General features: G+C 39.1%; 1 protein-coding gene and 1 pseudogene across 1 annotated transcript; both read left to right on the top strand.

Annotated features, from left to right (window-relative positions):
• On the top strand, positions 1 to 3,208 carry LOC115954630 (7-deoxyloganetic acid glucosyltransferase-like). The gene is made up of 2 exons (XM_031072541.1): positions 1 to 670; positions 2,034 to 3,208. The coding sequence occupies exons 1-2, from the start codon at positions 157 to 159 to the stop codon at positions 2,978 to 2,980; spliced, it is 1,461 nt and encodes a 486-aa protein (XP_030928401.1). The 5' UTR covers positions 1 to 156; the 3' UTR covers positions 2,981 to 3,208.
• Positions 3,209 to 6,398: 3,190 nt separating this feature from the next.
• LOC115957199 lies at positions 6,399 to 13,772 on the top strand (annotated as a pseudogene).
• Positions 13,773 to 15,313: the final 1,541 nt, after the last annotated feature.

Genomic DNA, 15,313 nt, shown 5'->3' with positions numbered 1-15,313 from the left:
AACCACAAACCACAAGAGCAGTTTAAAGGGTCACAACACCTAAAGAAAAGTGAGGTAAAACCACAAACCTAAAGAAAAGTATATGCATATAGAGCCCTTACTGCCACATGTAGCAATTAGCACCCTAGAAGAATCCTAGATCAAGCTCACACAAGCATGGAACCTCTTGAATCAAAAGCTCCACATGTTCTCATCTTTCCACTTCCAGCACAAGGACATGTCAACTCCATGCTCAATCTAGCTCAGCTTCTTTCACTTGCTGGCCTCAACATCACCTTTCTCAACACCGATCACAACCACAATCGCCTTGTCCTTCACACCAATATTCTACACCGTTTTGCATGTTTTCCTGGATTCCAATTCAAGACCATCCCAGATGGCCTTCCAGATGATCACCCACGAGCTGGTGAACGATTCAGGGAAATATTTGATTCCATTAAATTGGTAACTAAGCCATTATTTAGAGAGATGTTGTGTTCTGGTCAGTTAAATTCAGCTACTGGACAGTCAGTGACTTGCATTATAGCAGATGGAATCTTGAGCTTTCCTATTGATGTTGGCAATGAGCTTGGAATTCCAGTCATTCATTTTCGTACAGCCAGTGCTTGCTACTTCTGGGCTTGCTTTTGTATTCAAGATATGATAGAAGCTGGTGAACTTCCCATTATAGGTAATCTTTTTCACTCTGTCGTGGCATCCATTAGCAAATTCGGGTTTGCTTTCTTGTTTAATTACATTAAAATATTTAAAATATTTTTGATAATTATTGTAGTGACTATTGTTATTGGTGCATAACAAACATTGTGTTATCAATAATTTCATATTAATATGATATTACAGCAATCACAATTTTACATATCAATCACAATTTTATTATTCTAAAGTGTTAACATCTCACAATATTGTTTGAATATTGTTTGAACATAGCTAGAATTTTCTCAGTTACAATATGTGTTAGTTTTTAGACCCCTTAAACAATTGATTAAATCTAGGTAATTAGCCAAGTTGTTACTTAGTCCAATTAAACAAGTCTAGGTTATCACAATAATAAAGATCAAATCATGCAAAGCAGCGGAAAATAAATAAGATAATGATATGATCACCCAGGAAACCAAACCGGTAAAAACCTAGGAAGGGTTTAACCTAGCTATCCTCAAGGTACAAAACAAATCCACTAGAAAGAATCGAAGTTCATACAATAAGACTTACAAGCCCCCGCGCTCGACTTCTTATTGCTACCAACCAGTAGAACTTACTAACACGACCACGTGCAAGCTCCGAATCCACGGACTCCTTCTTTCTTTGGCCTTTGCAAAACACAAACACCCCCGTTTGTGACTTTGAGATCCCACTCAAAGGTTTAGCAACACAAACTCTCCTGTTTGTGACTCCAAGACCACCCTTCAAGGTTTAGATCATCAACACCTTTGATGACAAGAGAAGGCAGCAACTTCTACAATACTGGATCTTGAGATTTTTCAAGGAATAGCACCGGTAGAAGACATAAGAGAACTTTTTAGGAATTAAACCCTAAATACAAAAGAGGCACACTCTTTTCTCTCTAAAAACTACTCAAAAAACGTTCTAGGGTTTCCCTTATATATAGGAGAGTTTTACTTGAACCCTAATACGTTTAAGTAGAGTTTGGGCTGAACTGGAACTCTGCAGAAAAATAAATCTGCATGTGGTTCGATCGATCGAGTCTAATTTTCGATCGATCGTGCCTTGTAGATTTAGTCCAGTAAATTCTGCAATCACTCGATTCAAATTTTACAAATAAACATAATTTAAGCAAGCCTAAACCTAGACTCTATGTTTTGATCATGGTTTGCCAACATAATATAAATTGAAATTCTAATACATTAGTTCCTAATTTCTTAGAACCTAACAATATGAATAATTCTATGATAGTTTTATCATTTTTTACGAATTAAAAATATTAGTGAAATTTGTTACTAATGTCTGTTTCGTTTCTCCACAAAGAAATATTGAGTCAAATTTCTTGCTAACGAGAAGTATGGTAACCACTCTAGAAAATGAAGACATGGACCGGCTAATAAGAAGTGTCCCAGGCATGGAAACTTTTCTCCGAATCCGAGACTTACCTAGCTCTTGTCGAGCAAGCAACCTAGCAAACCCAAGTCTTCAACGCATTGCAAATGAGACTATGCAATCCCCTCGAGCCCATGCGCTCATACTCAACACGTTTGAAGATTTAGAAGGACCTGTACTCTCCCACATTCGCACAAAATGTCCCAAAATTTATACCATTGGACCCCTCCATGCAATACTTAAATCCAAACTTGAATCCAAAACAACATTGTTGCAATCTCAATCTCCAAATAGCCTCTTCAAGGTGGATAGAAGCTGCATGGTGTGGCTTGATGCTCAACCTTTGAAATCTGTAATATATGTAAGCTTTGGAAGCATTACAGTCATGACAAAGGACAAGCTCATGGAGTTTTGGTACGGTTTGGTTAACAGCAAGAAGCGCTTTTTATGGGCCATAAGGCCCGACTTGGTGATCCAAAAAAATGGCGAAGGTCAAATTCCAGTGGAACTAGTTGAAGGGACAAAGGATAGAGGGTATATGGTGGGTTGGGTCCCACAAGAGGAGGTCTTGGTCCACGAAGCTGTAGGTGGGTTTTTGACTCATAGTGGATGGAACTCTACCTTAGAGAGCATAGTAGCTGGGGTGCCCATGATTTGTTGGCCTTACTTTGCTGATCAACAAATAAATAGTAGGTTTGTGAGTGAGGTTTGGAAATTGGGAATGGACATGAAGGATGTGTGTGATAGAGTTATGGTAGAAAAAATGGTGAATCATCTAATGGAGGAGACGAGGGAGATTTTCATGAAACCAATTGCTGAGAAGGCTAGGTTGGCAAAAGAAAGTGTGAGTGAAGGTGGGTCCTCTTACTGTAATTTGGACCATTTGATTAAGGATATAAAATTAATGAGCATGGCTACAACAAAATAGCATGTACTGTCATTTCTTGAGTTGTTATTGTTTAAAACTTTAGTACCAAGTGGTTTTCTTTAGTAATTGCAAATTATGAAAGATGGCGCTATTCAAATTTTTATGGTCATAAGTGTGGCGACACAATTTTTTTACCTACTTTTTCATGATTAATGACTTGATTTATTGTAATTAATTTGCCATACAAATTTTGCCACTAATGAATTCATGTAAAAGGTTAGTCCAACTTTATTTTTATCATTATTTTAAAATACGATAGTATTTCAAATTATGATGTCTGCTTCATATGGTTCACAAAAAAAAAAAAAAAAAAAAAAAAAAAAAAAAAAAAAAATTCAACTTATAGTGCCTGCTCTAATATAATTGTCTTTTATTATCAAAGCAAGATGCCAATTGGTTTTTATTATCAAATCAAAACCACTTCATGTGGATTCTAGACGGCCACATTATTTATTTATTTTATTTTTGGGACCGCTAGATTTGGAGTTTTTGAAAAAAATATAGATAGCTCTGATTGAAAGTGATTACACAATGATAATTGATAGTTCCTTGGATATCAGTAGGTTGATAAGTCTCGAACGCTGATGATCTATGGGCTGTATCCTGTAAACAAGAACACTGAATCAGAGGAGACCGGTGAAGACCGGCCAAAAGTCCTCCGATGGTGAAGTTAGTGAACTTGAAATTCTCTGTAAAAAGGGAGTATTTTCTTGAATAAAAAATGTCTGAATACCTTATCTCTCATCGAAGAATCCTTATATAGTATGTGTGGAACGATTATCTGCTTAATAACCGTTCCTAATGTCGAGGAGTCCCGAGAATTGGGGGTAACTTCCATAACCGCTATAGAAGTTACCTCAATTGGACGGATCGTTCCATAGTAGTTAATGTAGAATTTGGCACTTAGTAGTTTAATCCAGTGAACTCGTCCATCTTTCATTAAGGACGGACGAGACTATCTAGGACGGCTTGTCCTTGTCTAAATGATTAAGGATGAATAAGATTCCCATGGGACCTTGTCCGTCCAAGGACGGACGAGGTTAGCAAGGACGCTTGGGATGGTCACTTCGCTTATCTGGTTCGCCCTAGCTTGTCTTTCATTAGACGAACCATATGGACAAGTTCAGGAGTTGATGTTTTTTGTGACACCATCAATAATAATATTTCATCCATATTGGCAGCATTTGTTGCACAACATATACACATGTGCAACAAGTTTTAGTCACATGCATCTACCAAAAATATATATACCACCCCATATATATGTTTTATTTTAATCTCATATAAATATAATATTTCAACTGTCACAATTTTATTATTCTAAATTATTAGAGTATTCCCATCAAGGGAGTTAAAAATTTTAGCATATACCATCTCAAAACACTACTTTTTAGCTTTTAACACCTCACTTTATAATACATCATACATCAAAGATTCTATATTTTTTACCACTTCATTTAAATATTATTTTTTTTATTCTCTGTATGTTTCATTCTCTCTCTTCTTATCTTTGTCTCTCCCTTTCTCTGAAAACCCACCACTTTCTTTGCAAACCCACACCCATAGCTAGACGCTGTCGACCACCACCATCAAAAAAAAAAAAAAAAAAAAAAAAAAAACCATCCACTGGTGCTGCCACAGCTACAACAATTGCCATTGTCACCACCACCCACAACCATGACCACCAACCACAACCACCAACCACCAAAATCATAATCAAATCACAAACCCAAACCCACAACCTCGTCACCATTCACCACCAACAACCGGAAAAAGAAAAAGAAAAACAACCCTCCAAAATTACAACCAAATCACAAACCCACAACCTTATCACCACCAACAATCGGAAAAAGAAAAAGAAAAACAACCCACCAAATCACAAACCCAAACCCACAACCTCATTACCACCAACAATTGGAAAAAGGAAAAAGAAGAACAATCATCGAGAGAGAGCTAAAGCACATCAACTAGATGACCCACGTCGATCAGAAACCCGCACAATCAACTCGATGACCCACGCCAAACTCTTAGCCGATGACCCATGCTGATCTCCCTTCAACGCCAATGCCTACACCAGTCAGAGACCCACAAAATCAAATCACCCCGCCGTCAAACTCTACCTCCATATTAATGACAACACTCCTAAGGCTAGTGGATTTCGTGTCCAATGGCGTTTGGGCTTTGAAGTTCTTGACCAACAAATCTTGGAAGGAAGGAGCTTAAACTGTGAAATAGAGAGAAACAGAAGCTACCGGAAAGAGAGAAGAGGAAAGTGAGAGAAGAGAGAGAAGAAAGAAGAGAGAGAAGAAAGTAGAGAGAAATAAAAAAGAAAGAGAAAAAGTGACCGTTGGGAATAAAATATATATATATATATATATATTTGGTTTAAGATTTATGCTACAGTGAGCTGTTACTGATAACAACTCACTGTAGCTGTGTGTCAAAAATTTTGGAATTTAAAATCTTTGATGTAGTGGATATTTTTGTGTGTTGGTAGTAAAATTTAGCTTTTAGTATTTTTAGCATCCTTAATGAGAATGCTCTTAGGGAGGCTATCAAGAGTGACAGTGACCCCTTTTTCTGTCTAACACAACAAACACTACAAAACAGCCAAGAAAGCAACCTCCCTCCAAATAATAGACTTAATATAGATGGGCCAGCCATCATCAAAAAGCCAAAAAAGTGTAATTAAGATATGGACCATTTAGGTAGCTAAGGAGTGTGACTGTGTGACGCTTGATGGCATGGCAGCTAAGCTATTTATATTTTTGTCTCAAAATTACAGCGGCCTCTTTTGTTTATCATGAGCTACCCATTTAGTAATTAAGGAACAGACAATTAGACGTACTGGTAAAATATCATTTTAAAATTCAAATAAAATTAGCCATGCGCAGATGCATGTCAAAGATGATGAAACTTTCATTAGCTATACTCGAACCTTTTCCTTTTTTGGTTAAACTAATTAGATAGAGAAGACTAGAATTTTTTGTATGAATTATTGATTTTATACATATTGACATTCTTCAACACTAAAATGCAAAAAATTCCCCCTCAAAAAAAAATGTAAAAAATTAATAACCAGAAAATAAAAAGAAAAATCATAGATATATTTGATCCTACCGAGATATCATGTGATAGTTTCTTTCTTTTAAGTAGTTATTCCTTCATTTCTAGGTGTTGTCGTTGTCGCATATGATCACTTGTTTGCATATATATAACATAGCTATAATTTTCTCAATTTGAAAGTATAAATAATTCTATGATAGTTTTATTATTTTTTACGAATTAAAAATATTAGTGAAATTTGTTAGTAACATTTGTTTTGTTTCTCAACAAAAATGTTTATGTCAAATTTCTTACTAATGAAAAGTATGGTAACTGTGGGGCCCAATAATTTATGGGCCAGGCCCACTTGCTCATGGGGAGTTCAAAGGCCCAAGCTGAAAAAGGTAATGGCCCGGAGATGCAGCCGAGGACAGTTTTGTCCTCGGCAGACCCAAAGCTCCATTGAGGGGAGGGGTAAAAAAGAAATAAAGGAACAAATGTGGAAGGAGATCTAAAATATCTTGGGAGAGTTATCCTTACTACCCTTCCCAGATAAGACTCTGCACCTAACAGAGCCGTATTCTCCAGCTTTATCAACCATCCCCAACAATTCTGGGATTAGACTGATGGGACAAATATCAGTCTTGTAAAGATTGACCCTACACGTGGACGAAGGACAGCTAACGCAGGCTAGTATAAAAGAAAAAGTAGGTGAATCTGGAGAGGAGGCCCATTCCACCTTCAAAAAAAAAAGGGGACTCCATGGGGGAAAACATCAGGAGAACACCTGCACATCACAGAAAAACCCACCGTCGGGTAATCGGGGTAAGACCTTAATGATCCTCGGATCAAGTCCGAGGAGTCCAACCCCATAGGATGCGACACTGTAGGGCTTAAATGTTCAAACCCTACTCCTCTTTTTATATGAATTCCTCTAAAAACAAGACCGTAACATTGCCCCGTGCCCAACGGCTAGTTTTTCAAGCCCACTCTCTACAAATCATATTGTGAGGGATCTTTCATGCGCGAGCCCAACATCATCATTGGGCCGCAAAAGAACTGTTTCCTTACAATTGGCGCCGTCTGTGGGGAAGGCTTGCGCGTTGGCGCGAGTGGCGGTGGAGTTGACTCTCTAGCAAGCAGAGGTTCGTGAGGTTTCCTACGTCTCCGGCAACACATAGCGGTTGCTCCGACATAAACTTCTGCTAGGGGCTATGCCTTGCGGTGCCACCGGCAAGGGCAGCTCTAGGGGCTTTTGGCCACAAACCAGCTCTCCCCGCCCTGATCTAGGGGCTTACATTCGAAGCATAAACGAAAGTAAAAAAAAAAATCTTACAAGTTTTGGACAGAACCAAGGCCTTGCATGGTCCTCGGACTCAAGCCTATGGGGAAACCAAGTACAAAAAAGAAATCTCATAAGTTTTGGACAGAACCAAGGCCTTGCATGGTCCTCGGACTCAAGCCTATGGGGAAACCAAGTACAAAAAAGAAATCTCATAAGTTTTGGACAGAACCAAGGCCTTGCATGGTCCTCGGACTCAAGCCTATGGGGAAACCAAGTACAAAAAAAAATCTCAAGTTTTGGACAGAACCAAGGCCTTGCAACTCAAAGGCCTTGCATGGTCCTCGGACTCAAGCCTATGGAGAAACCAAGTACATCTCATAATTTTGGACAGAACTAAGGTCTTGCATGGTCCTCGGACTCAAGCCTATGGGGAAACCAAGTACAAAAAAGAAATCTCATAAGTTTTGGACAGAACCAAGGCCTTGCATGGTCCTCAACTCAAGCCTATGGGGAAACCAAGTACAAAAAAGAAATCTCATAAGTTTTGGACAGAACCAAGGCCTTGCATGGTCCTCGGACTCAAGCCTATGGGAAACCAAGTACAAAAAAGAAAAGGACAGAACCAAGGCCTTGCATGGTCCTCGGACCCAAGCCTATGGGGAAACCAACTATTTAAAAAAAAAAAAAAAAAAAAAAAAAAAAAAAAAAAAAAACTATGGCACATAAACCTCAAAATCCATCCGAAGAGAACTCCTCGTTAACAGTTGGGTTAATCCCTTAATTGCACGGATTCCCCGGTCTACCCTCGAATCCCCAGTACCAAAGGGGTTGATGCGACACAGTGCAATATATTACCCAAAAGCACAATCAAAGTCCCTCGCTACTCGGCTACCTTCTCGGACGAATTATTTAGAGTTTATCGTTCTCGGACATTGGTCTAGCATGCATCGCGCAGCACTCAGCAGTTATCCCGGTTAGTTCCAAGAGTTTAATTTATTGAGGACTACCCTTATTATACTTGATAATATTTGTGAGTTTAAACCAGTAGGAATCTGTGTTAAGGCATTTTTCTACCCGGAATATCATTAAAGGCAAGCTTACATTTAATATTCATGCACAAAGTAGTTGTTGCAGAGAAGAAAAGTATGTATAAAGAAATAAACACATCTTTTATTAAGACAAAGAAACAGTACAGTGTACAATGAAAAGCTGAAACAAGCTTACATTAAAGCTAACTGCGTAAGTAAAGAAAAATACAAGAGAGTGAAGATAAAGCCGAAGAGGTAGCACAGAGGAGAGGTTGGCTACTGCTTCGAGACCTTATTCCTCCTCAATGCTTTTGCACGCCCATAACTCAGGCAGCAAAAGAACCCAACTTGAGCCTCACACCGCTGAAGGAAAGGTGCGGGGAGCCGGAAGCTGAGGAGCCTTCACCAAAAATTTGCCTGCGACAAGGCAGAGGCGCTGGTGGCGGAGAATCTTTCTTCTGACACACCAAAATTCTGGCATGAACAGAACCTGCTTCGGATTTTGACTAAAAGAGGGAGAAACACCCTTTCCCCTCTGTCGAACTGGAATATTCTCTTGAATTTATGCCTCTTTTGCCCGTACATCACTCTTTTGAGTCTCAGGAGGACACGGCGCCTCTGTGGCTTAGAGAGTTCCTTTTCCCCAACCCTCGCCTCAAACATGATATACTAAGGGAGGAAGCTGAAGGACTTGTGCGTAGGTAAAGCAATTTTCTCTCCTATTTATTTAAAAAGATAAGGTGGTGGCATTTAATTCACGCAGCGTCCCAAGGAACGCTACAGACAAAATGTCTCTGGCTCGATTTCCAACGCCGTCTGCAACCCTGAGATTAAAGGAGTCTCGTGAAGGCGCACCTCGAACACTGGGACGCCAAAAAGTACCGCATGACCAAAGACTACGGGAATACCTCTTAATTTGTGGGCCCAGTAAATTCGCGGCCCAGGCCCGTTCAGCATAGGGGCCCAGGGACAGAACCAAGGCCTTGCATGGTCCTCGGACTCAAGCCTATGGGGAAACCAAGTACAAAATAAGTTTTGGACAGAACCAAGGCCTTGCATGGTCCTCGGACTCAAGCCTATGGGGAAACCAAGTACAAAATAAGTTTTGGACAGAACCAAGGCCTTGCATGGTCCTCGGACTCAAGCCTATGGGGAAACCAAGTACAAAAAAAAATTACAAGTTTTGGACAGAACCAACAGTCCTCGGACCAGCCTATGGGGCCTTGCATGCATGATCCTCGGACTCAAGCCTATGGGGAAACCAAGTACAAAATAAAAATTACAAGTTTTGGACAGAACCAAGGCCTTGCATGGTCCTCGGACTCAAGTCTATGGGGAAACCAAGTAAAAAAAAGAAGAGAAAAATTACAAGTTTTGTACAGTACCAAGGCCTTACATGGTCCTCGGACTCAAACCTATGGGGAAACCAACTACTCGTATAGGGAAAGTCCTCGGCTCAAATACTGTAAATTGTTAAGGCCAATAAGAGTGTTAGGATGATGGCGGGACGCTCCGCTATTCGGTAGCCTAAGGGGGCTGTTCATTTTTGCGGGTGATATGTCTTCGAATATTTACTTCCTACACCACATAGAACATCCAGTTCTAATCTCGGCTTTGTTTCGGGCAAGTATCGCTATTTACAGGTACGAATTACTATGTCAAACAATTCTATTAAAGTTATGGTGACATCTTTTTATTAGCAAGTATTTTGGCTTTAGTTATCATTGATTCAAATGATATATTATTGTGCCGAGCAGCGCTTGCAAATTTGTAAAAACATAGACAGAACATGCGAAGTAAAATAACAACAACTTTTATTAATATGAAAAATCATTACAACGTACAAAGTGGGGCTCAAACAAGCCTATACAAAAGGTGAGCTGCCGAAGCAACACTAACATCTGCAGTACAGATAAGTAAACAGTCAGGTGTCTTTTAAACTCGTCTTCAAAGTCTCTCCAATCTCTGCCTCAGTATTGCTCATATCGAAAGAAGAACCTTCTTTGGAAAAAGATGAAGGAGAAGGAAGAAGAATTTGAAGGAGAAGGAAGAAGAGGATGGAGGAGATGAATGAGGAAGATGGAGGACATGAGTAAAGAAGGAGGAGAAGAAGAGAGAAGAGATGAAAAGAAAGAAAAAGGAGCAAAAGAGGGAGAAGTGAAAGCACCAGGAGGGATCTGGTGCTGGGAAGACTAAGAAAGGGAGGCGGAGGGGGCCACCAGTGAACGAAGAGAGGAAGAAGCAGAGACACTTAGTCCCTGCCTCGTTCCTGACTCCTAACACACTGGGGCCATATTAGGTATGCTCGTAAGAGAGCGGTTGGTTACGATGATGGGAATTCTCGACTCAGTCACGCCGGAAGTTTGACGTGATGAGCCCCTGCTTCGGATTTTGGCTGAAAGGAAGGGGGGACAAATCTTAAGTCTCCGCCATCCTTGCCCTGACCGAGCCATTTCGAGCTTCGTTAGGACAGGGCGTTTCTGGGAGGGGAATGGTTTTTTCATTGCTTACTGCTATGGCGAGTGTATTTCAGGTTAAGGAATAACCGGAGAGTAAAAGTAAACTCCGGAAGGAATCTAAGGGTTTCAAATCTTGGAGGGATTAAAGGGATTCATCTGTGGGAGAAACGATTCTTGTTTCTCCTCTTTATATAGGGGACGAAGAGGAGAATACTTAATGTGTGCAGATCCCCGAGGAAATCTGCAGACAAGAATACACCCGTTTCGTCCCCCCGCGCCATCAATAACCATCAAATCTGGGAGGTCTCGTGAAGGGAAGATATTAAAGACGCGCTTCAGATAACCAAACGGCATAGGCGCATCATGAAGAAATTAAGAGGAGCATCTTGTAGACCGGTACACTTCTTGGGCAAGTGAAGAGTCGCCAGCGTCAGTCAAAGGCTGAATTAAGTGAGTCACAATAAAGGCTTGGTATTACCAAAACCCCCCATTCCAACCAGGATGTTGGACAGCAGGGGTTTTGAGGGGCTATTGTGGGGCCCAATAATTTATGGGCCAGACCCACTTGCTCATGGGGAGTTCAAAGGCCCAAGCCGAAAAAGGTAATGGCCCAGAGATGCAGCCGAGGACAGTTTCGTCCTCGGCAGACCCAAAGCTCCATTGAGGGGTGGGGTAAAAAAGAGATAAAGGAACAAATGTGGAAGGAGATCTAAAATATCTTGGGAGAGTTATCCTTACTACCCTTCCCAGATAAGACTCTGCACCTAACAGAGCCGTATTCTCCAGCTTTATCAACCATCCCCAACAATTCTGGGATTAGACTGATGGGACAAATATCAGTCTTGTAAAGATTAACCCTACACGTGGACGAAGGATAGCTAACGCAGGCTAGTATAAAAGAAAAAGTAGGTGAATCTGGAGAGGAGGCCCATTCCACCTTCAAAAAAAAAAGGGGGACTCCATGGGGGAAAACATCAGGAGAACACTTGCACATCACAGAAAAACCCACCGTCAGGTAATCGAGGTAAGACCTTAATGATCCTCGGATCAAGTCCGAGGAGTCCAACCCCATAGGATGCGACACTGTAGGGCTTAAATGTTCAAACCCTACTCCTCTTTCTATATGAATTCCTCTAAAAACAAGACCGTAATATCGCCCCGTGCTCAACGGCTAGTTTTTCAAGCCCACTCTCTACAAATCATATTGTGAGGGATCTTTCATGTGCGAGCCCAACATCATCATTGGGCCGCAAAAGAACTGTGTCCTTACAGTAACCATTCCAGAAAACGAAGAAATGGATTGCTTTATAAGAAGTGTGCTAGGCATGGAAACTTTTGTCTAAATCTGAGACTTACCTAGTTTTTGCCAAGCAAGAAACACAACAAACCCAAATCTCCAACACATTAAAAATATGTCTAGGCAATCCCCTTAAGCCCATCAGGGGCGGCTTGATGTATTTGGGAGCCTAAGGCGAAAATTGATTATCTTGTTTTAGATACAAAATTACTACTAATTAACATAAACTACGTAAAATTTTTTCTTTTTTTAGAAATTTTATAAACAGAAAAAAATTGACAAAATTTTTCATACTTGTTGATGTGGTAGATTGATAATAGTAAGTAAAACAGTGGTGTTAGTGGTGGACTTAGATGAGAACTAGTAAAAGTTTGCTAACTAAACTCTTATTATTATTCTTATTTTTTTTAGAAGTACAACATTCACAATATTTTTTTACAACAAATCTTAGGTTTTAAGTTGCTTTTTTTTTTTTTTTTCTCTTTGAAAATATCACTATAATTATTTTTTTTCCATCAATAACAGGTTATAACAACCTGCTACTTAGCATAATTGTAATAGTGTTATAAAAAATATTGTGGACGTTGCATTTTTCTCTATTTTTTATTTGTTTTTCATTTGGTAAAAAAATATTATTTTATTTATTGATTATAAATAACCCTATTAGTTAAAATTTGGGGGCCTTTTTTTTACTTGAGACCTTAGGCGACCGCATTTTTTGCTCCACTGTTCAGCCGGAACTGGAGCCCATGCACTCATACTCAACACATTTGAAGATTTAGAAGGACATGTACTATCTTACACTCACACAAAATGTCCCAAAACTTATACTATTGGACCCCTTCATGCAATTCTTAAATCTAAACTTGAATCCAAAACGACATTGTTGCAATCTTGGTCTCCAAATAGCCTCTTCGAAGTGGACAAAAGCTACATGGTGTGGCTCGATGCTCAACCTTTGAAATCTGTAATCTATGGAAGTTTTGGAAGCATTACAGTCATGACAAAGGATGAGCTCATGGAGTTTTGGTATGGTTTGGTTAATAGCAAGAAACGCTTTTTATAGGCTATAAGTCCCGACTTGGTGACCCAAAAAGATGGCGAAGGTCAAATCCCACTTGAACTTGTTGAAAGGACAAAGGATCGGGGGTATATGGTGGGTTGGGTCCCACAAGAGGAGGTTTTGCCTCACCAGGTTGTAGGTGGGTTTTTGACTCATAGTGGATGGAACTCTACCTTAAAGAGCATAGTGGTTGGGGTGCCCATGATTTTGTTGGTCTTACTTTGCTAATCAACAAACAAATAGTAGGTTTGTGCATGAGGTTTGGAAGTTGGGAATGGACATGAAGGATGTGTGTGATAGAGTTATGGTAAAAAAAAATGGTGAATCATTTGATGGAGGAGAGGATGGATATTTTCATGAAATCAGCTACTAAGATAGCTAGGTTGGCAAAGGAAAGTATGAGTGAAGGTGGGTCCTCTTACTGTAATTTGTTTAGAATTCTGATACCATGTGGTTTTTCCCTCGTAATTGTAGGTTAAGAAAGAGGGCACTATTTAAATTTATATGGTCATAAGCGTGGTGAAACATTTTTTTCCATCCTTTTCATAATTAATGACTTGGTTTATTGTAAATAATGTATCATAAAAGTGATGTCACTAATAAATCCATGTAAAAGGGCAGGTTAGTTCTTTTTTTTTACATTATAGAATTTCAGCATATGATATCCACTCTATATCGTTCAAAAATAAAAATAAAAATCAACATATCTCATTCATTTTATGATGATCTCTTTATTATTAAATCAATATATTAATTGGTTTTTTACGATAGAAACTTTACTAATTGAGCTAATTAGTACTCACTGATAAGCTAATCCAATTATAACCATGAGTTATAGGAAAATAAATTATCCCCAACATATCACATCATAGCATTAATGACAATTCATAATCATTAATGACATGAAGTCCCTTTAGCATGCTTCTTACCTACATAAAAATGATTCGAGCATTAGTATCTAGTGTGCTAAGTGATAAATGTTACGACACACCAAACACCATTTTAGTGCACCAAATACCAAAAACTAGTGTGCTAAGTGATAAATGCTAAAACACACCAAACACTGTTTTAGTGCACCGAATTCAAAAAGAAGGCCAAAATGGGTAACTAAGCATAATTTTTCAACTATCTAGTTAGTAGTTCCAGTTTCCAAACTATATTATTTACTAGCATCTTGAGTCTTTGAGACTCGATTTTGGCCTATAAATCGAGTCTCAAATACTCGATTTTTATGGTCTAATCATCTCTGATGTGGCATTAATGCCACGTGGTGACCAACTGAAAATCTAGTCTTTAAGGCTCGATTTATAAACCAAAAAAAATTTAAAAAAATTTGAAGTATCATGAACCAGCCAAAATACCCAAAAACAAATTTCAAAAATCCCAAAACACAGCAATCTCAATCTTAGAGACTCAGATCAGAGGGAGAGAGAGCTCACCTCACAAGCACGCGGCCTAGGCTCGGCGAAGGCTTGGGCTCGCGCGACGGCCTGGGTCACGCGGCCTGGGTTCTGGTGATTTTTTTTCTCCGATCTCACTTCGATCTCCATCTTCTCCGATGTTCTAGTGGTTTTTTTTCTCCGATCTCAATCTTCTCTTTTTTTTTTCTTTTTTTTTTTTTTTTTTGGTTCTCCTCTGATGTTCTGGTCTGATTTGTTCTTATTTATAAGGGTTGTAAATAAAGTCTTAGAGACTCGATTTCCATGTAATCGCCACGTGGAAAAATATGCCACATCGGACATAATTAGAACATAGAAATCAAGTCTTTGACGCTTGATTTATAGGCCAAAATCAAGCCTTTTAGACTCGAGATGCTAATAAATAATATAGTTTAGGAACCGGAACTACTAACTAGATAGTTGGGAAATTATGTCCAAGAAGCTTCCAACCAGTGTTCTTTTCACACAAAAATTTAGCACTCGATGGAGTGAGCACACTATGCAACAACTAGTAAGTGTTTATTTTTTAATCATTTCTCTCTTCTCCCAACACTTTCTCTCTCTTAATTGTTGTATATTATTTTAATGAGTTGAATAAAAAAATTTAAAAAAAAAAAAAAAAAAAAAGTTGGAGTGTAGGGTAAAGTGTGAAATCATGTGTTAAAGTAGCAAAACTAATATTTTGGGTGTTAAAGTAGTGTTTTTTTTTTTTTTTTT

This window comes from Quercus lobata, chromosome 8 (genome assembly GCF_001633185.2).
Source record: "Quercus lobata isolate SW786 chromosome 8, ValleyOak3.0 Primary Assembly, whole genome shotgun sequence".
Lineage (NCBI taxonomy): Eukaryota > Viridiplantae > Streptophyta > Magnoliopsida > Fagales > Fagaceae > Quercus > Quercus lobata.
The sequence above is the reverse complement of the archived record's forward strand: the minus strand, read 5'-3'. Positions and strand labels throughout refer to the sequence as shown.

Coding starts and splice junctions, on each gene's coding strand:
- LOC115954630 (XM_031072541.1), top strand. CDS start 157: ATGGAACCTCTTGAATCAAAAGCTCCACATGTTCTCATCTTTCCACTT. Junction 671..2,033: donor TGGTGAACTTCCCATTATAG/GTAATCTTTTTC, acceptor TAACCACTCTAG/AAAATGAAGACATGGACCGG.